Raw genomic sequence first — 23683 nt, 5'->3', positions numbered from 1 at the left:
CCCTTCTGGATGTTTCATCTGATAGCCACATTAAACGCAGAGACCTTGGTAGACAAAGGTCCTTACATAAAAAAACCCTGCATATGCACTGTTGCTACCAGACTAGAGAACTGCTGACTCCCTGGAGCACTAGTGTCCTCCTGTTTTGGGGTTGTTGTTTTTTTAATTTCTATCGCTCAACAATGGGACTTGTGGGAAAGACAGAGAGTCCTTGAGCAGAGAAAGACAGGCAGTCTATTTCCAGAGCTGTCGAGGTCTTCCCGTTCAAGAAATATTTACATGTTTTGTGATCAAGGTTCATTATGAATAAGTCTATTTATAGGCAGCTGAATAACTTAAAGTTACCTCCAAAGCTTTCAGTTCACTTCATCCTGGCAAGAGGAATGCTATTTTTAGCTAGGAGTTTAAATTACATAACATTTTGGGGTCCCAAAGAAATAGCAACATTGAGTCCGATTCCAACTCCCATCCCCCTCCCCCATCAGCAAGGATGCACTTAGACCAGGGCTCTATGGACCTGACCAATTGTAAATTCCTTATTCATTTTTAGCTAAGCCAAAGGAAAATCTCTTCCCCAGGCCATGTATCTTTTTCATATATAGTGCCATGAAAACATAAGCTATAGTGGGAGGGGGAAATGGTATTTGAGAGATGCTGATTTTGCTCACTTCTTCCAGTGCAGACATAGTACAATTCTCTTTCTGGCTTACCTTTTTTGGGGGAAGATATTGCCACTAAAGAGGCTTCATGGAGACTTTGTTGTTATAATTACTGCTATCTAGTATTGTAATCGTTATTTTGCTTTACTCACCCACACGGAAAATTGTATGTGTGATCTTACAAAAGGCTATGTTTGAAATCAGATACAACCTCCAAACTCAACACAAAGCAGGAGAAGCTGCTATGAAGGGAGCAGAAACTGGTTTTTGACCTGCCTGGTTTTAAAGATGACGACTCCTTCCTCTAGTTTGACTGACGTAGCAAGGACATTTGCAAGCACCTGTCAGAGCTGTACAAGAAGTGTTTCTCAGAATGTTTCCCATTTTCCAGGAACTTCACGTGTCACCAAAGGCCCCCAACCCAAAAAGGACATCCCCTCAATCCAACAGGAAAGCCTCCTCTAGGAGACTTAGTGCAAAAAACCATTGCTCTCTCCTTCACATACACTCAGCAGTTTGTAGACTTGATTTTCTCCCTTTTTCCTAGTGTCTCTCATGATGAAGATAAGATACCAATAACGTTCAGTATATGGAACTGAAATAATTATTGAAAAGCAATACAAGGCTGCAGGTGTCTCCAAATCCACTGGGCTGTGTTTTATACAACCAGTTTTACATTCAAGAGTCCCCTGTGGTTCAGTGGTAGCATCTTTGTCTACCACACAGGAAACCTGGGTTTGATTCCCAGACACTTATACAACTATAGCCATGAAGGCACCAAATGTCTGGACTCAGTCTGGTCTTTGGATTCTTGTCTCAGTGACCCAAAGGGAGGATGGAAGGTCTGGGCAGCCTCCACTCCTCCAAAAATCTCTGCCCAGACAGATGCATTGAAGGTCTGGATGGCCCTCATGCATACACCATGACCCAGGAGGATTGAGGGTTGCCACTCCTGAAGTGCATCTTGTGGGGAGCTCCAAATGGAAAATTGGTTCCCCTGTGTAAGAAGGGTAAAAGGTAACCACCCCAGGCATTCTGAAGAGCAATGCTGAGAGCCAATTCCCCACAAGCACAACCACTGGAGCTTGCCACCAAAGGAAAATTCCCTTTGTAGTGGAGATCCAGCTTTATTTGTCTCAAGAACTAGAACAACTCAAGGCTGGACCCAGTTAGCCCCTTTTGCATCTTTATAGTATGAACAAAAGTGAATTTCAACAATGGGGAGTCCCCCTGGAGTGCTCTTCTAGCAGCTCGTTTGAGCCAGACCCTTTCCCCTTGCTTCATGTATTTCCAATCCCTTGAGTACTCAGAGCAGACAGGGCCGAGCACTTAGGGATATTCCTCAAATGGAATGGGACTGCCTACCTTGCATGTTAAAAACATGTCTTTCACGAGTGGCCACATCCACTTTAAGGATTTAACTTGCACTCCCCTGTGCATTTTCACTTCCCTTAAGCTGCTGCTTCCAACATTTGTTCTGTATTTGGCCAGTCTGCGTGTTCCACAGTCCCTCTTTTGCTGTAGCTCATGACCTTTTGCATCCAGGCTGGACAACGGACAAAGGCAGATGGATGTCACCATAGCAGTACTTCTGCTCTGCTCCTTAACCAACTTAACTAGCTTTTAGTAACAGCAACAGCCAGCTTATGAGTCAGAGATGACTAGGAAACATCAATAGGTGTGGCTCAGAAGAAAGTTGAGTGTTAAAATCTCCTGAATTTTTCCTCTGAAAACAAGAGAAAAAGGAAGATACTGTACAAGCTTCTCTTCAGTTGTTTGAAGTTGTTTGAAGTTGTTCTTTTTTTTTTTTTTCCTTTTCTTCCATTCATATTTCCTCTCTGCCCTTTTTCTACTTTCCTATTTCTTCCTCTTACATACCTTCTAGGAGTTCAGCACGTGTCCCTAAGGGTACACATAACCCAGTTTGCAAGCTGAACTACTTAATGATTTACTTGCTCACAATTTGTCTGCAGCAGTCAGTGTTTGCTAGTTGTGCGTCGCCTTGATTATACAACAAGATCACGGCAGCAGTCTGCGAATGAGCTGTTACTTTGCACAGGTCTGGAGCACTGCAAGAAGCCAGTGTGAGAAAGTGAAAGATGTGGGAGGAAGAGGCACAGCAAGGGTTGAATATAAGAGCTAACATGACAAACCACTAAAATGTGGTGCAGGGGCTCAATATAACCCCTGGGGCTTTAACACAGCAGTTCATGATGCGAATAACATACATCCCAGTATGACCCAAGCAGTCAAGCTGAGCTACAGCAAGGCGTATGGGACCCCTGGTCTTTCTGGGCTGCCCCCTCCATATACAAGCTGAGGGGGGAGTCAGTCAGCTCCATTTTATGCATGTTCAGTGGCAAGTTGCCAACACAACTGTTGACTGAGCCAGATCTGGGCCCTGTTGAACTAAGCCATCACCTAAAGCAGTGTGGAAAAGCACATGCCTCTCGCATCTAGAGCAGCCAAGTTCCTGGAAAGCATCTGAGTTACAGGATAGATTTTTTTTCTTCCTCCGAAAGTCACTGATGTTTTTAACCCTTTGATAGGCAGACACCAATTCAATCCAAAGATGCTGCTGCACTGTGCCACTTGGTTGCATTGGCACCATAAGAGTTAAGAGATGTACTTAAAGCAAGTGGGCTTATTGACTGGATAGCCCAAAAAACACTTGAGGCCAGCTCCTGAACCAGAGGGCAGTAATCATCTCATTCTACATCTTGTTAACATTCTCAGCCAGGGTGTTGGTGGCTGCTTTCCAACTGGAACTTACTCTGATAAGCGAGAAGGCAGTACTAGCTGAGAGACAGCCATTTGATTGGTTTGGTTTGTTTGCTCCTTTCCCTCCAAGTCGGGGTCAAGGCATGCTGGCAGTGATTACGTGCAAAGTATCAGTGTCCCAAAGCTTTGCCCTCCAGAATAGAAATCATTTCTGGACCAATTCTTTTATCACTTGGCAGGAAAATCCCTATGCTGGCTTCGGCAGTCAAAGGGAGGCTATAATTATATCAAGTAATTCAGTTCTTGGGCTTTGTTCTGTTATAATAATAGCAATAATTAACAAGACTTCAAAGGATCCAGACCTGTTGTTCCCCCCAAGCTTTTTGTCATCACTCTTCACTTCAGGGAACCAGATTGATGGCTACTCTGTGCCATTTTTATTCCAGGGCTGCACTCAGCTCCCTCAGCACATGTAAACTGCTAGGTGATATTTATGTTGGCAACTAGCTACCATACTTTATAGAAGCAGACCTCTGCCTGACCCTTACCCTGCTGCTCCCACACAGGCGCAGTCCATTTCTGTGCACTAGAACAGACTGGCTAAAGACAGAGGTGCTGAGAGCGCTGTCTGAAATCACACTCCCAGGGTGGAGTCAGCAAGCTCATGGCAAGCAGCCTACATTACAGGCAAGGCCCAAGTCTGTAGTCATCACTCAGACCAGATCCCCATAGAAATGCACAGGAGACCTGCCTACACAGGCCCTGGCTTTCCTTCCATCAGTCTTGCTTAGGACACAGAAGAGCCACATCACTGCACACATTTCTGTAACAGCCTCCTGAGTTTTACTGCACTGTTAACTTAAAAAAAAATACAGCCTCAGCAGATTATATTAAACATTTGGGGATATGTAACATCTCAGGAGACTCCAGACTTTTATGCTGGAACTCTTCTTCCACACCATAATGAGCATGTAATAAGACAATGAATCCAGATGATCAAATCCGTACCTACACACAGACCCAATGCTCCATTCATTCACACTGGTTCAGTTCAGGACTCCTTCTATTGAGCTCAACAGGGTGTAAAGCAAGAATGGAATATTTATAACTGTACTGCAGCAGTCCATAACTGCCCTTTCCCCCATGACAAACCAGAGCTCTGAAGTGCCAGACACTGCATGAATCATAACAGAATAAGGGCTGCACATTTTTGTGTCCTCTGGATGACAAACACAAGCATGTTGCAGACATTAACTGAACAGAACAGCAACCAAACCCCTCTCTTGTTACTTGCTGGAACAAGGGAGTTGAACACTGCAGTCTGGGAAATGAGAGCAGCTTCACCCTGATGAATGTCTGGGCACAGTGCTCTCCTTGTTCATTGTGACCATCAGGAATACCTGCTGCTCTGACAGAAGGTATTAAAGTGACAGCAGTCATGCCCTATGTTTATGCTCATCTTTGCTCTTAGGCTTATTTTTCTAGTAGTAACTTCTCTAGATTTAAATCAAAATTGTTTTACTTAGCAAGGAAACAATTTGCAGCTTGGTAGGAATCCAACACATTGTAAATGGTATATTTATGCAGCACAATCCTTTGGCAAAGAGTTATTTTTCTACTGCCATTTTTCAGATGAATGTTTGCAGGATATAAGCTCCTAGCAGTTTGTCTACAAAGCACTAAGTACACAAAGTTTATGAATTTCTGTTGTCACTATTATTCTTTTAGGGAATAACTCAAAAACAAGTTATTTCTTCTTCCAAGTGCCACACACCTGTATTGCTACCCCAATGCAGACACTACCCTTCACACGAGGCACTGTGAACACTCACAATGGTGCTGTTACCTCTGCTCTCCTTGCAGCTGGAATTTCACCTAGGCCACCTTCGTGCCCTAGGGCAGGAAGTCTTCCAATTTTTACCTAGGAAATTGATCCTCAGGAGAATTGCAGTATTTTATTTTTTTACTTCTCTGGCTCCAAAGTCAGATGGTTCTCTCTGTAGCAAAAGAGTGGAAAGACTCTCCCTCCTTCACAAATGGTTTCTGTAAAAAATGCCTCATTTTCTGTAGCGCACAGCACGAGGCTTTAGCTACTATACTTGCAAATCCTATCTGCCTTATTTTGGCAGTACCAACTGATGGAAAAGGATGCTCTTTGCTTGTCATTCAGTGACTCAGTGTTTTTTCCGGTTAAAATAATTACCACTTAGTTCACCAAAACCATTCAGAGCGTGAAGGGAGAGCAGATTAATCTTAGTGAAAAATTAAACGTCTTTTTCTACAAGTCTAATCTACAGTCAGGTGTGACACTGAGGATCTTAATCACTTACTCATTCGATGGACTGAGCAATGAAAGCAACAACTGTTATGCAAGCAGGTTCACATAAGGTCAGCGAGCGCGTTCTAGAGTAGCTGCATCTGCAAGCCACTACAGCAATGTCTACACTAGGATGCTTTGGCTAAGATTCCCAGCTGCTGCCACCACCATCTCAGCTGTGCTGCTGGTAGCAGTGGTGGAAGAGACAGTGCAGACAAGCTCCCTGTGCACTCTAGCACTCAATCACCTTGCTGTCTAATCCACAACACAGCAGGTCTCCACGGCAAGGCACCTCGAACACCTGCCCTCGCCATGCCAGATCTCCCACCCCAGACACTGACACGGGCAAGGACGGCAGGGAATTTCTGCTAGAATTCCCTGACGGAGACAAAACCCGAGTACAGGCTGGTGGGGCGTGCTGCTGGCCCCAGGTGTACGCCAGCACCTCCAGATAGATCCTGGGAAGCCATTCCGCTCTCAATGGCGGGAGATCGGAGCCAGCCTGGCCAACCCCTCCACTGCCCAAAGTCTTGTCATCCAAAACAAAGGATGGGCTGCCAAGGCCAGCACGCAGGTTGGCAGCAAACCAGCCCCAGCTGTGGGCAGCCTGCTCAGCTCCCTCTCCGGAGGAATAGCTCTGCACGTATCAGAAATGGGTGCCTCTGGGACCTGTCACCCATAGACGAGCAGGGGGAGCCCAACGGGGCGAGGGCAGGAACTGGGGAGCTCCGGAGGATGCTGGCACAGGGGCTCCAGGGCTGGCGCAGCGTGGCTATAGCCTGGCCATGACACCCACCACCCTGCCACTAGGACCCCCCCCCCCAGCAGCCCCCGCAATGCGCATGCGCCGCCTGCCAGGCAGCGAGGCTCCGCGCGCATGCGCCCCCTAGCGGCGGGGTGCGGAGCAGCGCGCATGCGCCCCCTGGCGGTGGGGCCGGGCACCGCGCGCATGCGCCCCCTGGCGGCGGGGCCGGCGTCGCCTCACCTGCTCTTGCGCTTGCGCGAAGGCTTCTCGGCCAGGCCGGGGGTCCTGCGGGCGAAGAGAGAAGCGGTGAGCGGCGGCCGGGGGGAGGGGGCGCCTCAGGTGCCCGCCCCGCCCCCCGCCGCTGCCTACCTGGAGGCCGGGCCAGTGCGGGGCAGGCGCTGCCGGGCGGCTCCTCTCACCATCCGCGCCGCCTCCGCCAGGTCCCGGGCGAAGCTACCGCTGCTGCCACTGCGACCGCTCCGGCTGCGGGAGCGCTGGTGCCGCCTCGCACCAGGCTGGGGGCGGCCTCGCCCCGCCCCCGCGGCGCGTCGATTGGTCGGGCGCCCGGCGGGGCGGTGACGCCGCGCGCGGATTGGCCGCGGCACCCGCCCGTCTGCCGTCACCGCCCTAGCAGCGTAGGTTGAGCGGCGCTGGCTGCCTGGATACGAGCGGCGCGGCGGTGCGGGGGGCGGCGGCGCCACCGTGTGGCCAGGGGTGGCGCTGCGCTACCACGCCCCGCCCCGCCCGCAGCGCCCTGGGCACGTGACCCTGGGCACGGCTCGGGTGCGACCCGTCACACGTGTGTGTCCACCCAAACACGCTCTGATACGTGTGTCCCCCTGGGCATACCCTCGCGTGGGACCCCAGGCACGGCCTCCTGTGTGACCCTGTGTGTGTACCCTCACAGGTGTGACCGGGGACACGGCCTCGTGTGTGACCTCATGTGCTTGTCCTCACACGTGTCACCCACCTGGGCACGCCCTCGTGTGCACCTTCCTGTGACTGGGCACACCCCCTTCCATGTGTGTCCTCCCTGGGCATGCCTTCACACGTGTGACCCCCCCCTCCGGGCACGCCCTCATGTGTGACCCCTGGTGCGTACCCTGAGACGTGTGACCATGTGGGCACACCCTGAGACTGTACCCCCCCACCTCAGGCACACCCTCGCATGTGTAACCCCACGGGCACGCTCGCACATGTGGACGCCTGGGCACACCCTAACACGTGTGCCCTCACGGGTGTGATGTCACACCTGAGGCTGGCCCCTCCCCCCACCTCGCACCTGCAGGTGCAGCCACTACCACAGCGCCGCCCGCGGGGGGAGGAGCGCGCTTGGCACCGCCCCTGGCTCCTCCCCGCTCCCCCCTCCTCGGCACGAATTGGTCGCTCCCGCCGTTGGCGCCTGCGCGCACTGTCCTCGCGCGGCCTCCGTCCTTTCCGCCGCCGCCGCCATCATGGTGAGTAGTTGGCCGCGCTGCCGCCCGCCGCCATCGGTTGCCATCGGCGCGGGGCCGGGGCACGGAGGCCGGGGCGCGGCAGGCAGGGATCCGCGCGGGCCCGCCGCCCGCAGCGCCGCCGCTCTTGGGAGGGGGGGGGGACCGTGCGGGCGGGAGGGAGAGGCCCGGGCTGAGCGGGGTGCGGGGCCGGGCCTGACGCTGCTTCCACCCCCGTCTCCCGCAGGCCAAGATCAAGGCCCGCGACCTGCGAGGGAAGAAGAAGGAGGAGCTGCTGAAGCAGCTGGACGACCTCAAGGTGGAGCTGTCCCAGCTGCGCGTGGCCAAGGTGACCGGCGGCGCCGCCTCCAAGCTCTCCAAGATGTGAGTGCGGGGACGGACGGGTCCCTTGGCAGCGCGTGGGGTGGCAGGGGGCAGATGCTGGGGTCTGTGCCTCCACCTCTCTGCTGTTAGTTATTGAGCCCCACACGAGGAGGGTGGGAAGGGCGCTCAGGAGGTCGCGTCTGGTCCAGCCACCTGCCCAAAACAGCACCGGCCTCGTCTACATCGTCCCAGCCGAGGCATCGTGGAGCTGGGTCTTCGGCACCTCGGAGGGTGGAGACGCCTACATCGTCCCAGCCTAGCGCTGGGACTCGTTTCGCCGTGTGTGCAAATGGATGTGCTGCAGCGATGGGCGCTTTTAAAAGCGCCCAGTGCTGCGGTGCATGCATGCGTACACATGCCCATGGCTCCTTGTCTTGTCATCTGCCCCCACTGAGACCAGTCCAGCTCCGTCCTCCCTGCACCCACCGTGCCGCTGGGAGCTGAAGGCTGCTGTTCAGTCCCCCCTCAGGCTTCTCTTCTGCAGACTCAGAGTCCAGGGGGTTTAGATTCAGGGCATGCCCCTCGCTCCCAGCCTCAGTGGTGACGGATGCCCCTTTCCTTAAAGGATGTGTCCAGCCATTTGAACTGGCCAAACTCTCAGCTAACATCACCTCTGGTCCCACCTCTAATTCCACGCTGGGTGAAAGAGAACTTCCTTGCGTACTCCTGTCGTGTTGCAAACCCTCTGTCTTCTGGCGGGAGACGCTCATTACATCCCTTTGCTGGGAGAGGAGCTTGGTTGGATGCAATCAGCGTGGATTTGAAAGAGGAGGGGAGGGGAGGGAGTGTGCTGCTCCTCTGGGGAGAGGGGAGGTTCCAGCCCAGTAAGATGCAGATCACTGTGAAATTGCTGGTACGGTTCCAGCACAGTCAGGAGCACTGCTGGGGTGGCAGAGCCGCCTGGTATGCATTTGAGCTGCAGGACGTACGGCTCTTCCACAGCCCTCCACAGATGTGTCAGTTTTGAGTCTTTTATGATCTGTGTCCTGAAACCTGTGTGTCTTCACCCTATGCAGCCGGGTTGTCCGTAAGTCCATTGCCCGAGTGCTGACTGTCATCAACCAGACTCAGAAGGAGAACCTAAGGAAGTTCTACAAGGCAAGTTCCATTTTGTACTCAATGCTGCGCCTCTTCTTTCTTGTTGTTTTCCAACATGGAGGTTGCTTGAGTGAAACCCAGCCGGTTGTAGGAAGAACTGAACCCTACGAAAGTCTGTCACAGATGTTTTTGTTAAGGCTGAGCTTGCAGCATACTGGTCCCTTGTCAAGGTATTGTTTATTGCAAGGCTAACACCCAGCACTGCTCTGAACTTGGTAGAGGCAGTGTGAATCTGCTCTTGCTAAAGAAGTCTTCTGCTGGATAGCATATCACTTACTTGGCTGAGTGGGCTTTCCAGCAGGTACAGTTGTAGACTCAGTTCTGAAGTGTGTGCTGCTTGCTAGCCTTTATTTTCCTGTCTTAAGGGTTCATAGGGACACTAAAGCAGACTGCTCTAAGGCTGGGAGGTGCTTTATCATTTGGGGGCTTGTTCTTCACTGTTGAATGGGCTTATTTGGAGCAGGTGCTCAGGTAAACGTTTTGAGAAGCACAGGCAGGCTTGGGGTTCATGCAGTCAAGTTCTCTGCATTGCGGACCTGACTGGTACGAAAGCAATAGTGATTGGTAGGTGGGACACACCGGCTTGCTAATGCATTAAAGTGCATATCGTGACTCCTAGCAGAGAAGCTAGAAATGAATGGGCATGGATGCAGTAATGTTGTCAGGATACAGCTTGGTCGTCAAACTGCAGGGCTAGCTGAATATTACCCTTCTGCTGTCTCTTGTGCATATAAGCAGTTGAGCTTTGTGATCCTGCCCATCTTAAGCCTAGCACTAGAGATTAGCTATACAGTACCTCATGTATCCCTGCTGTTCCAAAAGTTCTTAGGCTAACTTGTATATTTCTGCAAACAGGGCAAAAAGTACAAGCCTCTTGACCTGCGGCCCAAGAAGACTCGTGCCATGCGCCGCAGACTAAACAAGCACGAAGAACATTTGAAGACCAAAAAACAGCAGAGAAAAGAGCGACTATACCCGGTCCGGAAATATGCCGTTAAGGCATAAACCCTTTGTATGCTAAACATTTGTTAATTATATTGGCATCCATTAGTCCATATTAAACATCATGCCGTTGAGAAACTCTTGGATATAGATGCTTGTGTTTAATTTTATTAGTCAGATTAAGAGCTTGTCAGTTTATGGTACCGTTGCATGGGAGGAAACTCTAGGTAGAAGCCATGGGAGCCATATTAAGCATCTTTGAAGATGGTAACGTTAATTTGCTGTCAGTATTTGCATTATAGTGCTCAGTTTATAAAAGACAGTGTGGAAAGCTATTCTAAAGTGCAGCCTTATACTCTTAAGCAAATAAGTTTTTGCAAATAAATAGTTACACTTTTATTTTGGAGACAAAAGCATTTACATTCAGATTTCTTTTTCGGAACTTCAGCATAAAGATTGTGTACTAAACAGATCATGAAAGGGGTGGGGGAACCCTCTAGAATCAGTAAACTTACCTTCAGGTTTTTTCTGGTGCCAGTCCAAACAACACCGACACACTGCATGGAAAGTAGACAAACCTTGCAAAGTGGGTTTCACTGAAATTGAAGATTGTTCTTTGCCGGAAGCTTATTCTGAGTAGGGATTTTTGTACATCTGAGTTCTTTTTTCTGACAAGGGATTCTAGATCCACTGCTAGGACACCAAAAATGTCTGCACTGGCATTCTCATTATCTACGCAATGCTGTATTTATCACTTTAAGCCATCTGGTGCCCAGTTGGAGCCATTTACAGATGATCAGTAGTGACTGCAGCGTTATCAGTAGTGCTTGGACTATCACTAGGACTCTTTCAGCAGGTGTTTAAAGTGTTGCTGGGCTGGCTGGCTTTCTGCAACCTTAATCTTCAATTTACAGGGTCGGGCTTCCTCTGAGAGAATATTGCAGGTTGATGAGGTCTTTGTAGCCTCCGGCAAGCTGTTCTTTTTCTTTTTTTTTTTTCTTTTTTATACAAGGTTCAGTTAGCTTTTTTGGCTTGACAATTTATCGTTACCTTGAACTTCAGTCCTGTGAAGATGTGATAATATGAAACTTGAGTGGTATGTACTGAGGCCTTGTAACATAAGTTGTCTGGGCCTCACCTTTCATGGGATTCACCACAGCCTCTTTGTCCATCACACATTTTTTATTTTCAAAAAGTGGATTATTGCACACACACCTGGGTGGACATGGTGGGGGGGGAGACAAAAAGTATAGGTATGATCTAAAAACCAGACTCTTTGAGATCAGGTATTCTCAGCCATCTGCAGACTCCTTTCTGTCCTGGTTGTACACGCTGCCCACCCCGTCTGCCAGTCCCTCACTCTGGGTGCTAGCTGGAGGGATTTTGCATGCTGCTTTCAGGTCCTTGTGTGAGAAGAATGATTGGGCTTGTTTCCGGTTACTGTGAAGTTACAGGAAGACAATTACAGTTTTATGTACAATCTGACAGTGAAAGGCCACTTTTCAGCTTTTCACCCCTAAGTGTAGTTCCCCAGGTGAATAACTGGTGGTATTTTGTACTGAATTACCACTTTGGATGCATTAGTTCATCTACTGAGAAGCTAGTGGTCCTCTTTAAACATTAAGTTGGAGCTAAGAGGCAGTTGTCAGGTTGCTTTCACATTGCATTGTTTTGATATCCAGTGCAGTCCCAGTTGGTCCAGGTTTCAGGCACGTGTTCAACTTTTAGTAAGCCTTAGCAGTGCTTTTATTACTCAGTGCCCTTCTACTCCTGTGTATCCCCATGTAGGAGAAGACATTGGACCCAGATACTCAAGAAGGACCCATGGGATGTCATAATGCCACCAGGGGGTTATCCTGGAGTTTAGAGCTGTGGTCACTTGGGCAGCAGCATGTCACTGTTAGGTGGACTTGTACCAACCTGCCATGGGCAGGCTGATCATTTGCTCTCAGGAACTGGCTACGTCTGATAACATCCCTTTCTAGTTCTCACTTGGCACTTGACCATTTCCTTTCCCTATTGAAGCAGGATGGTTTAGCCCTTGCACTGTTCTCCAGGTTTCCCTTTTCGTCTCCTGCAGTTGATGTTCATCGTGGCCAGCAGCTCCTGAGACTAGAAGAGCACCATCTGGGCTGAAGATGCAGCTAGAGGCTTGATCCAACATCACCTGCCAATAAAGACTCAGTTCAGATTCAGAGAGATGTTCCTGTTCCTTAAAGCACTATTTCTAGGGGATCTGGAGGCCCATTGTAATGATCTGTGGTCTAGAGCTTACAGCATTGCCTTCTGCAGATAGAAATATGTCTTGGGCAGTGAAATTCTATTGCTGGGCTTATTGCCCCACCACCTCCTGGTGGCTGGGGGTGCATTATTGATCGTGCATTTGTGGAGTGCCCTGTGCATGGAAGCTGCACACAAACACTTTTAGTTGTAGCCTTTGCAGTAAAGCAGCGGTTGTTGGCTAGTACACAGCATGATGCTGTTGTGGTGGCGGGGGAAGAGAAAGCTACCTATTCCAACTCAACCATCAGGAGCTTATGGAGACAAAGCTCATCGTCCAGTTTGGAACATGGGCAGTAAGATGGGATGATACATGTCATAAATGAAGTTTAGCTTTTGTTTGAGTGACATCAAGCGTTGGTAGAAAGTTGGCTGGGTTAAAGAAGTAAATGTTACCTCTAAAGTTTCTATGCACTTCCCTGTTCTGCAGTCCCACACTTTCACCTGTAAAATGCAGAGCCAATTAATAGTTTGCTTTACAAAAACAATTGATCTTCAGAGCAGTGAGCTGCACCTGCCACTAGAGAGGTTCCCTTCAACTCTGAAGTATTTGGAGAGGCTTAAGGTGCTGTGGAAGTAATGCAGTGGGCAGTAATGTGCCCTTAACATTGTGTGCCAGAGGAACTCCGGATTTCATGAGACACCCCCACCCGTCAGACAGAGAATGACTAATTTGCAGAGAAATTCATTTCAGTGCAAGCTGGTTTCACTGCTTGTGGAGGTTTTGTAGCCTAAAATATGCTAACTAGAGAGAGGGTTGGTTCAGCATGTGCCAAAATGCATACCAGTTCTTAAGCAGTCCTGTGACATGGCATTGTGAGAGGGACAATAAGATTACCCCACCTTTGCCCATCTGAGGACTGCATTGCTAGCTGGCTAGGAGCCAGTGGCCTGCCCCTGCTCTGTTGTGTAACAAAGGGATCTAGCCTTGCAGGGGCACAGGGTTTGAGCAGCCAGGGTGCACACATTAAGGAGTGCTGTATGATGGGCCTCTTAGTCCTCAGAGCCCATATTTAGTAGTCAGGACAGGCAGTATTGCAGCAGAACTCTGCTTGCTCCCTCTGCTGGGGTTACCATTTCTGAATAGCCTGCAGTGGCCAGCAGTAGTCCGTCCCTGGAGAAGGACACGCTCTTCACCCAGGATGAATGCCCCTCCAGGAGGAAAACGAGTACCCCGCTGCATGGGTTCCAGACCCGCACGGTCTTGTCCCACGAGCCCGATGCCTGAAAGACAAAGAGCAGAATAAGGGGTGCTGGAGATTTGGCATAAGAGGTGACAAACCCAGAGATGAGCAGGCACGCTCTAACTGGATTTTGTCTGCTCTGCACAGGTGGGGGAATGTGCTCTAAAAGCATCCTCTCTGCAGTGTGCTCATGTTTGCAATCATTCAGAACAAAAAAGCAAGCTAGAGAGGGCTCTCAGCTCTTACCAGCATTCCTGATGCAGAGAAGCAAACGCAGCTAACGTTGCCCCGGTGTCCTTCTAGAGTGTTATCTCCATCTGTACGCAAACTCCAGACTTTAACTGTACAGTCCCAGGAACCAGTTGCCTGGTAAGAAATGAAAAACAGCAATTCCTGCCAAATCTGCACCACCCGGATGCAGCAGAAGCCTCAGACAAGAACAGAAACTGGGCTTATAGCGAAATCTCTGAAATTACAGCTGTCAGATGGTTGGTGATACATGCAGCTAAGCACCTAGTGGGCAGAATCTTCTATTGGAAAGCTTTCATGCTGTGAATCGCTAATGTACCACTCATGTCAGTAGGGAGAGGAAGATGACAGGAAACTGAAGTTAATTACCAGGTACTGCGTGTTCAGGGAAAAGTCGCAGCTTTGGATGACGTCACGGTGCCCAGAGAAGAGCCTTAACATCTGACCTAACTGCAGAGATGAGAGGGGAGCAGCAGCTGGCAAGTGGCGCCTATAAAACATTTTATGCCGTTGCTCAAGGGGTGAGCTGTACCTCCCGTGGGCTGGCTTGGCCCTGTGAGCTCCCGCTGTGTCTCAGGGAGCTGATCTGCACTGTGCTCTGTTTTGCATGGTAGTCCACATGCCTGGGAAACGCCTCTGAACAGGGCAGAGGATGCTCAGGGTTTGCTCTCTGAGCAAGTGACATGACGGGTACTTCACTCCCCCCAAAGTCCTGCCCTCCCGTGTCCAGCCCAGTCCTATACAATGGGGAATATTGGGGGTTGGGGTAATGGAGGTAGTTTCCTTCTGTGGGCGCAGGTAGGAGAAATCGATGTCGAAGGAGGCCTTTTCTGTGGCCTCCGGGCATGAAGCAGGCAGGGCACAGCAGCCACACTGGAGCCCACTCTACCTGCGTGTCCCACAGGATGGCCATGTGGTCCCAGCCTCCTGACAGGAGCTGCCGGGCATCGGGGCTGAAGCGCACGGTCTCCACGCTCTTGCAGTGACCTGGAGAACACCAAGGGGGGAACTGTGTGGGCCGTGTAACAAGCCAGATGCTGTCACGCGAATGGAGCAAGGGAGCTCTGAGCACAGGGTGGCAGCTGGGCTTGCTGACAGCTCTGTAGGAGCTCACGTCATGGTAATTAACCACATTAGCACCGGGGGAAGCTGAAGCCTCTCAGCTGCTGGAACAGCTTGGACTTTTTCTTCTGGTACCGCAGCCTTTTGGCTTTGCTTTCCAGGCCCCTCTGTCCTGTCCATGCCTGCACTGATGGCTGGGAGCATTCCCCTACCTGTCTGCTGCAGCTGCCCCCTGCCTCTGGACTCAGCTGAGCTGCCCCTGGCTGGGCTGGTGTTTGTCCAGCTCCATGGTTGGGCTGGAGAACACAGTTGTCCCTCTTGGGAACCCAGTTTGGCTGCAGAGGGCCCAATCCTGCCTTGCCTGCACCGCTGCTGTTCTCCCAGAGGCCGCTGGGGTTCTGAGCAGTGTGGGGTTCGCTCCCCTATCAGCCCAGCACCCTGCCCTTTGCTGCAGCCTCTGTGGGCACCACAGCTCCCTCCTGACATTGGCAGCCCCAGATCTCTTATTCACGCACCTTCCAGCACGTGGACGCACTCAGCGGTCGCTGTGTCCCACACTCGAACCGTGCAGTCGTGAGAGGCGCTGGCAAAGAGGGCGCAGTCTGGAGAGAACCTGCAGTCTTTCACTGGCCCTGTGAGGAGGGAAGAAGGGGGGTGAGATGCGTGGGGTTGTGTTTGGGTCCAGGCAGTCCACACAGCTGCTTGCAGACTGGACCTCTTTGCAAGGCAAGAAGCTGGGGATGACAAGTCCAGCACTTGGAGGTGACAAGGATGAGCAGTCGCTTCTTAGACCTGGACTCGCTGTAGGCTCCATTTGGCGTTGAAGGGGACTGTGGCTGCAAGCCACTCCACTTCATTCAGGCAAGGTGCAACTGTGCAGCTCCTTGCAAATCCTTGCTGCCTGTGGAGGAGCCCCACTGGGCTAGTCCATTCCTCTCATTCTGAAGGTTATTGCCGTCCCTGGCAGGTCAGGCTGCCGCTGGCAGTCCAGATACCACGGGGTAACGGGAGTGCAAAGCAAGGCAAGAGCAGAGAGCAGAACACAAAGAGAAGGCCCAGCTGGAAAGCCCTTTCTTTCTTTGTTGGATGGATGGTTTGGGTAGCATATAGGGGCTAGGTTACTGCTGGTCCATGGACCCTCATGCAAACTGACGCCACCCCAGTGCTGGGCATCCTAACGTTGTAGCCGGCGTGTAAAGGGGGTATTTGCTCAGTGGACACATTGGGTCTTTTACACACTAGAAACCACCTGGAGGTACTTGGCGCCTTCACAGCACAGAGATAACATTAATCCTTGCTGTCTCCCTGTGAGTGGGGTCTGTGCAGGGAGGCTCAGGGACTGTCCCTGCCGTCACACACCTTCAGTCTTTGCGTGGGCTGGGACCTGGCAGCGAGTCAGGGCCAGAGGCAGCCTGAGCACTGCAGAACCCTGGCTCCCTGGCGCTACCCGCTGTCTCCAGGCTGCGTACGCGCGTGCTCAGTACCTGCGTGCCCGGTGACTTTGCAGAGCAGCGCTCCAGTTTTAGCATTCCAGAGGAAGAGCCTGCTGTCGTCCGAGGCAGTCAGGAGGTGCTGGCAGTCGGCAGAGAAAGCGCAAGCATTGACCTGGGGAAACAGCAAGCAGCGGGCTCCTTGGAGTGGCCCACCAAAGGGACAAGCTGGCCTGGGAAGGGACAAGAAGGACCCTAGGTGCTGCGCACGGCTGCCCCAGGGCAAGTGGGCTCCAGCGGGTCTGAGTCGGAGGAAATGGAGCAAGGACAGGAACAGGCCAGCCAGTTTGTGGCTGTGAGGTAATGGGGTTGCAGCCACCTGAGCAGACTCCTCCGGGACAGTACGTGGACGGAGGGAAAACGGGCTCACTCAGGCCAGATCTGGAAAGCACCACAAGCATGTCCAGGACCAGGCCAGGACCGTTTGCCACCTCCACCTGGTTTGAGATGGCCTTGTGGTGGCCTGGGGCTCCCCCTGGTACGTCTGACCCTGAGGTCGGGGGTGACTGAACCAGAGCCATCCTTCCAGGCTTGATGAGGCATGGGGAGTTACCAGGCATGCCGAGCATCACAAACCTTCCCCTTCCATCCCTTTCTTTAGTTCCCCCCCCGCCTAGGGGACCTTGAGCCTGAAGAGCCCCTACCCTCATCTCATGCTGACTCGTGAGCACACGGAGGCCAACAGCGATTCACTCCCTGCTGGGGGTAGCCGAAGTGCCATCTGCAGCCAGGGCAAATGCACCCCAGGGACCCCTCCTGTGTGGTCCGTGGCCCCCCTGCCCTGGCTCAGACCACTGCTCCCAGCCGGCGTCCCAGTTCCCTGGTCTGAGCACCCATGGCCGCTTTACTGGAACAACCAAGGCAGCCGGTCCTTTCAGTGCGTGTCTTGGAGCTCCTAGAGAGCATCCAGCATTGCCCACGGATGGGGGAAGGCTGTAGAAATCTTTGCTCTAACTCTCAGCACTGCATCCATTTTCCAGAGCAGCTCAGGCCCACGAGCGCTGCTGCCAGCCAGGCCTTACCTCGCCTTTGTGCCTCACGAAGTACGTCACATCCAGCACAGCAAAGCGCTCGGAGAGGCTCCTCCACATCTCTGCCTGGATTCGGGCGCGGCAGAGAGGAATAGCTGTCTGCTGCTTGGGCAGCGAGCCTGCTCCTTCTCCCCAGACCGCCCAGCCTGCCGCGGGGGGATGGCAGCAGGGCCTCAGCTCATGCAGGAGCCTCTTGCAGGAGGTCAGGAGCTGGTTTAGGTCGACTGGTGTTCGGGACGGGCACTGTGTACAGAGACGCCCGGCTGTCTCCTTGGTGACACTGGAGCGAGTTTGCATTCTTCTGCAGGCCGGCGGGTGGATTAGCAACCGCAGCATGCCTGCCCTTCTCCGCACCCCTTGAGAGAAGCACCTTCGGAGGTTCGTTCCACATGCAACGGCCGGTTGCTGCAGGGTCGCTTCACGGCTTCAGTCTGTAAAGCAGAGGAGTGCATCTTCCCTCTTAGAGCAGTGCTAACGTGCTGCTCTTTTCAGCGTCAGGTCAGTGTAAATGCTCAGGCTTCCACCCAGCTGAGCCCATCCATTTGCACACGTGAAGCTCGTGCACTTTCACAGCAGCAGAGGGGTGAAGTCCTGGCCTCGTTGCAGCCCCACTGATCCCTGGCGCTGACACTCAGTTGAGAAGGACATGGACAAACAGTGCAGGAAGCTCGTGCCTCTTGCTTTCCTGTGACAGTCGCCGTGCCCGCTGCACTCTCTGTCTTGGTCCCAGGTGGGTATGGCACCGAACTTCCTGGCAATGCACCCGCTTCACCAGGATGATGGACAACATGTATCCAGGTAGCAAAACCATCGCCCCGATGGAGCTGGCCCGGGGCACTGCAAGGAGCTGCAGTTTCAAGGAGAAGGCACGAGGGGGCATGGGAGGCCTGAGCATCGTGTGGCTCGGGGGCCTGCCCTGGCTGCAGTGGCGGGTCCCTACCTGGTCTCAGGCAGGAGATGCGGGTCGCTGCTGCACATGCCAGCTGGAAGCGCAGGCAGGCACCGGGAAGTGGGTGGCTCTGGGTCCCAGGTCAGAGACACCTCGTGCAGGGACGGAGGTCAAGACACTCCCGCACCATGCTGGAGCCAGGAGTCTGGCCATGAAAGTCCAAGCTGAGCATGTCCAATGCCACCTGCACTAGGGGGTCTCCACAGGGACCTGCAAATGCCTCTGAATTCGTTATAAACCTCCCAGACAGCTCCACTCCCACCTTGCTGACGGGAGACACAGAAAGGAAATGGGCCTGCCCCAGGGTCAGGCAGGAAACCCACAGCAAAGCAGCAGGCATCCAGACCCCTCGCTGTGCAGGAAGAGCACCTGTCCTCCTGGCTGGACATGGCATGAGTGTATCGGGACTGCCTGGCATAGCTCAGGAGCTGTGAGCAGCCATGTGCCAGCGATGCTTGGGGCTTAAAGGCTCCATGCTTTCAGCAGGGACAGGATGGGCATTTCACCAGGGTGGCCCAGTGCTCACAAGCCCCAGTCCCCCCCGCACCATGGGATATAGCTCACGGCTTCCCACCTAGCAACTCTTGCTTCTGGAAACTGCTGGATACTTGTCCCCCTTTTGCTCTTTCCTCCTTTCCAGGTCCTGGCTCTCATGTTCCTAAACTAGAGCATCTGACCCGTTCTCCCCTCCCTTGAGGTGTGCACCCTTCCAGCGCTGGCCCTGGCTTGTAAGTGACCCTGCTAATTAATCAGTGCCTGCAGAGAGATGAAATGGGCAGCTGCCAGCAGCCTTTCCCCACGGGGCAGTGGGGCCCGAAGCACAGACTCTCGGTGGGTCCCTGCGTTGTGCCCACAGGCTAGTCATGCAGGGGCTGGCCAAGGGGAGCCCAGGACCTGGCGCCGGCGTTTCCAAAAGATCAGGGTTTCCAAGGATGCAGCTGTTTGTTTTTCCCTTGTAACTGAAGACATCCCGCAGCCTGAAGCAGATTTCCTGAGGGAAACGCTTCTCCAGTAAATCAGCCATTTCCAGGATGAGCGGAACAGGAATCTGAAACAGATGCAGGCGGACCCTGCCCCAAACCACAAGCCGCTTGCGGCGGTCACCCTAGCGGGGCTGTGGCCGTGCATCTCGGGCATGGTGCCAGGAAAGGCAGGCTTTCTTCTCTCCGCAGGGGCGAACGGGGTGAGTCAGAACCGCACCTGCCTCCGTCAGTGCCCGGCTGTCCCCCTGCCCTGCCCTGCCCTGCCCTGCCCAGCGGGTTTGCACGGGTAAAGAAACAGCCCCAGTTCCCACGGGCGTCCTTCAGCACTGCTCTTCTGGATCCCCCGTCGGGGAGCGCCGGGCTGCCCTGCTTGGAAGGTGATGTTCCCAGTCACACTGCTCAGACCTCTGAGACCACGCTGAGACGGACGTTACCCTGAGCAGGACCCCACGTTTGGACGAGGGCTGCGTGTGGCTGTCCCGGTACACCTGACCCAGAGCCCCTCTGACTCGGATACTAGCACCTGGTACCACAACTCCCCAAAAGGGTGCAGGGGTAGGACCCCACAGTGCGTTTCACTTCTGTTTGGAGCGGGGAGAGGCACTGCACGTGGGCTGTCGTGTTGGGGGAGAGCAGTGTGGGGGCACTACCAATGCTTGGGCGTGAGGCTGAATTGGCTTCTGTTTGTTTCCTGAATTTTGCTTCCTCAGACCTGAGAATGAAAGTTTTGCATCAAAACCTTGTTTAACTTCATCCCAGCTACAGAGTTGGTTCAATAAGAGAGATGACCCTAAGAAACCCTTGCCTTCCGTTTGCAGAGCGCTTTCAAGAGTGCCGTGGAAATGCAGAGTCTTCTCCCCAAGGCTGCCGTCTGGAGCCGCGGCTGGGAGCTGCGGGTCCTGGTTCGCGTGGCCTGGGAGCTCCGGCAGACCTCGTGCCTGGTGCTCCTGGGGCTGCTCTTGTTGCCTCCGCTCTGTTAGGCTTTGCCAGCTGCTGTGTAAATGCGGAGGGTTAAACACTCCCCCTGCCCACGGCACTTGCTAGAAGCACAGCAGTGTCTAAGGGCACGTCTGTCCATATGTCCAGCGGGCCCTGGCTGGACCTGACCCACAGCCTCCTCTCTGAAAGGAGCCACACAGGAGCTCTTCCTTTTCCCACAATCGCAAGGCACCCTGGAAGGCCCTTGCCTCTGCTTTGCTGCCAGCCTCACCCCCTGTAACGGGTTGTCTGGGCCCGTGCCACCTTCCCTGCAGTGCTGGTTGTGGGCGTCTGTTAGGTGAGGGGCAGCAGGGCGTTGTTAACGAGCTGAAGTCACCCCGAGGCCTCCCTGCATCTTCTGATCTCAGCTAGCCCCTGAGCTGAGCCTCCAGGGAGAGGCAGCGGGGTCTGGAAACTCAGCACCTCCAGCCAAACTCCCCCCTTTCCACCCAGAGCTGGGACTGGGAAGTGGTGGCACAATGTGTCTCCCTCCAGGCTGGAAGGTTTTGCACCGACCCCCCATGTAACAGCCCTTGCAGTGCACGGCACTCTTCTAGGCAGCCGCACAAGGTAGGAAATAGTATATAGATAATAGATGTTAGGGAGAAATGAAGTTAGGGAGAATGAAGGGAGAAAGCAGCTGACAGCTCTGCCACACGTGCGAGTGACTCTCACCCAGCCCGGGCTGCTGGTGGCACTGAACACATGCAGCAGGGGAAGCAGTGGTCTAGGAATGCACATGACCGGCATATCATTTTCCTCCCAGACAGATCCAGCTCACAACAAACCCCTGTGTTGTCACTGGATCCAGCCTGGGAAGGATAAATGTCAAGCCCTGCTTGCCGTGCAGCCCCAGAGTCACAGGTCTGCCAAGGGCAGCAGCCCGGTCACTTCCCTGAATGGCTCATTCTGTTCCTGGGGCTTGTAAAGCAGCTTGCTGGGGGAGGACTCGTCCCGTGCATCATCTGAGCCCCGCTGGGGCCATGAATGAAATCAGTGTTCTGTCCCTCCCTCACTATTCAGCTGGCCACTGCTCCCACCATGGCTGCAGCTCGTGGGACAAAGGTGCCACTGGCTCCGTCACACAAAGGCCGTGAGCAATTCTGCCGATTCCCTGCTCCACGAGATGTTACCGAACATCCTCTGCTCCAAGGACCGGGGAGTGGGGGGTTGCCTGGAGTCAGGAAAGCTGGGCTCGGTGCCAGGCCCCGAGAGGGCTGTAGTGCAGAGGCTAATGATTGTAGTAGAGGACAGCAGTCTCTTCTTGCCCTGGCTTTCCCTGGGCTCGATGCATGGGGCAGGTCCCTCCCTGTGGCCCCGTACCCCTGGGGATGACGATGCGGATGTGAAGTGTGTCTGGATGAATGTTGGCAAGATGCTCCGAGACCCCGGGACAAGGTCTTGAGATGCACTTGAGACCTGGCTTTCTGCATCTAACAACCGGACCATCTGCTCTGCTCTGACCTCGCTCTGGACCACCCCAGCAAGCCTCCCTGCTGAGAAGCAGTGCCTGTGAGCACAGCCGTAGAGAGCGCACACCACACACCAAATGTAACTCCCCTACCCAATTAAACACCTGCCTCCATGCTTGCCCCAGACCCACTCCCTGATGCCTCCATCCCCTCCTTCTCCCCGCAGGCTGCAGAGTCAGCCCCTGTGCCCCGGGGCCAGCCCTCCAGAGCAGACCCGAATGCCTGGGGGCAGAGGTGGGTTAGCTTTGGGCAACGGAGGGTGAGCAGCAGGTATTTCGGTGGCTCCCAGGCTTGGCCCAGGCCACCGAAGTCCCAGCGCTAGGTGGCCAAGGCCGGCAGTGCCCCAAGGCTCCTGAGCACTCTGCTGTGTCCAGAAGGAGCCAGGCGATGTGATGGGCACCCCCATGGGAGACCTCACCAGCCCGTGCCCTGCCGTGGCGAGCAGCTCGGACGTGGTGCTGCCCTACCAGCCAAGGCAGCCCGGAGGAGGCTTCTCGGCTGCAGAAGCTGTCCGGGCTCCAGCTGGACGGGAGCGTCGGTGAAGCCGGCCCAGGGAGTCATGCGGAGGATGTTAATACAGCAACCTTCCTGCATCGTCCCCCAGCGGAGGAAAGGCCTCGCCTTGTGCTGGGTGCCTGGTCAATGACTTAGAAGAAAAGCCAGCCCCCGGCCCTGGATCAGCAGAACCGCCTCTGCCAGCAGCGGGGACCCTCGCCCGCGGGCTCTGGGCTGCCGAGCCCTGGAGGAGGTCCACGGAGGGGGCTTGTGACACGGGGGCTACATCCACCAGTGCCAGCGACTGCAGCCGCAGCCCAGGCCTGCTTCAGCGGAGACTCCTGTCTAGGCAGCTTGCTCTTCCTTCAGACCTTAAGGAGGGCCCCAGCCCCAACTCAGCCCTCGACCCAGGGATCCTGGGGGGCCGGGCTGTGCCTGGCAGCAGCCTGGGGAAGAGCTGGAAGCTGGCTGCGGAGGGAGCCCAGCTGCAGCGAGGAGGCTGGAGCTGCAGGGGCTGCAGGTGCCTGGGGAGACTCTGACCACCCAGCGTGCCCCCGAGAGAGCAACAGGGAGGCACGGGATCAAAGTCGTTTGTCCCCTCAGCCGATCAGGACCATCCAAGAGGCGAGGGGATCACTGATCCCGCACAGGCAAGGCTGAGCCCAACGTGGTGCATAGGACCCGACTGGAGCCCGGTGCCCGGGGGTGTTTCTGCCAGTGAGCAGGGCAGGGGAAGCTTCTCCCTGCACATGCCCCCCATGCTACAAGGGATACGCTGTGCTGGGTCTTGGTGACCCCATCACAGATGGGCCTCACAGGTGTTTGCAGGTACCAGCCTTGGCACATGGCAGGTCACCTGGACGTCACCTGGGCCATTGCTGTGCCCCTTTCCCAGAGGGTGCCTGCACCGTGCTGCCCGTGGCTCTCTGCGCCCTTCACTGTGAGGCAGCCGCAGAGCCCGTGGCAGGCTGATGAGCCGGTTGCAGTGCTGGGCCCTTTAGCTCCAGCACCATTTTGCAATCAGAGGACCCTGGTCAGTCCCTGCAGATGTGGGGAAGTGGCAGCATCATTTGGACACCCAGGTCACCAATAACCCTCTCCTCACGCTCCCCAGGAGCATGCAACCCGGAGCACGGCGGGGCCCAATGCAGCTCCGGAGAACAGTAGCCAGTCCCAGCATCTGGAAAAGTTTTGCATCCCACGGTATTTTT

General features: G+C 54.0%; 3 protein-coding genes across 4 annotated transcripts in view; 1 reads left to right on the top strand and 2 right to left on the bottom strand.

Annotated features, from left to right (window-relative positions):
* The window catches only part of SCAI (suppressor of cancer cell invasion), a 68094-nt gene extending 61138 nt beyond the window's left edge, over positions 1-6956 (bottom strand). Inside the window, exons 1-2 of the mRNA XM_019495322.2 lie at positions 6812-6956; positions 6683-6727 (exon numbers count right to left, since the gene is read on the bottom strand). Coding sequence (XP_019350867.1) covers positions 6683-6727; positions 6812-6864 — 98 coding nt within the window. The 5' untranslated portion in view covers positions 6865-6956. The remainder of the gene's footprint in view (positions 1-6682; positions 6728-6811) is intronic.
* An 846-nt stretch (positions 6957-7802) lies between these two features.
* RPL35 (ribosomal protein L35) lies at positions 7803-10437 on the top strand. Its single transcript, XM_006271309.4, has 4 exons — positions 7803-7899; positions 8123-8259; positions 9276-9357; positions 10213-10437. The coding sequence occupies exons 1-4, from the start codon at positions 7897-7899 to the stop codon at positions 10360-10362; spliced, it is 372 nt and encodes a 123-aa protein (XP_006271371.1). The 5' UTR covers positions 7803-7896; the 3' UTR covers positions 10363-10437.
* A 245-nt stretch (positions 10438-10682) lies between these two features.
* On the bottom strand, positions 10683-22073 carry WDR38 (WD repeat domain 38). 2 transcript variants are annotated; one of them, XM_006271323.3, is made up of 9 exons: positions 17587-22073; positions 16559-16679; positions 15590-15706; positions 14902-14999; positions 14382-14462; positions 14010-14129; positions 13654-13803; positions 12976-13023; positions 10683-12466 (listed from the first exon to the last, which is right to left on the bottom strand). In XM_006271323.3, the coding sequence occupies exons 1-9, from the start codon at positions 17929-17931 to the stop codon at positions 12281-12283; spliced, it is 1266 nt and encodes a 421-aa protein (XP_006271385.2). In that variant the 5' UTR covers positions 17932-22073; the 3' UTR covers positions 10683-12280. The 2 variants fall into 2 exon arrangements, with proteins under 2 accessions (XP_006271385.2, XP_019350876.1); XM_019495331.2 differs by lacking the exon at positions 14382-14462.
* Between the last annotated feature and the right edge of the window lie 1610 nt (positions 22074-23683).

This window comes from Alligator mississippiensis, chromosome 12 (assembly GCF_030867095.1).
Source record: "Alligator mississippiensis isolate rAllMis1 chromosome 12, rAllMis1, whole genome shotgun sequence".
Taxonomy (NCBI): domain Eukaryota; kingdom Metazoa; phylum Chordata; order Crocodylia; family Alligatoridae; genus Alligator; species Alligator mississippiensis.
Note: the sequence above shows the minus strand (reverse complement) of the source record. Positions and strands in the feature narration are given on the sequence as shown.

Coding starts and splice junctions, on each gene's coding strand:
- RPL35 (XM_006271309.4), top strand. Junction 8,260..9,275: donor GCCTCCAAGCTCTCCAAGAT/GTGAGTGCGGGG, acceptor CACCCTATGCAG/CCGGGTTGTCCGTAAGTCCA. Junction 9,358..10,212: donor ACCTAAGGAAGTTCTACAAG/GCAAGTTCCATT, acceptor TTCTGCAAACAG/GGCAAAAAGTACAAGCCTCT.
- WDR38 (XM_006271323.3), bottom strand. CDS start 17,931: ATGCTGCGGTTGCTAATCCACCCGCCGGCCTGCAGAAGAATGCAAACT. Junction 16,680..17,586: donor TCGTGAGGCACAAAGGCGAG/GTAAGGCCTGGC, acceptor CTGTTTCCCCAG/GTCAATGCTTGCGCTTTCTC. Junction 14,463..14,901: donor CCATCCTGTGGGACACGCAG/GTAGAGTGGGCT, acceptor TCATCTCTGCAG/TTAGGTCAGATGTTAAGGCT.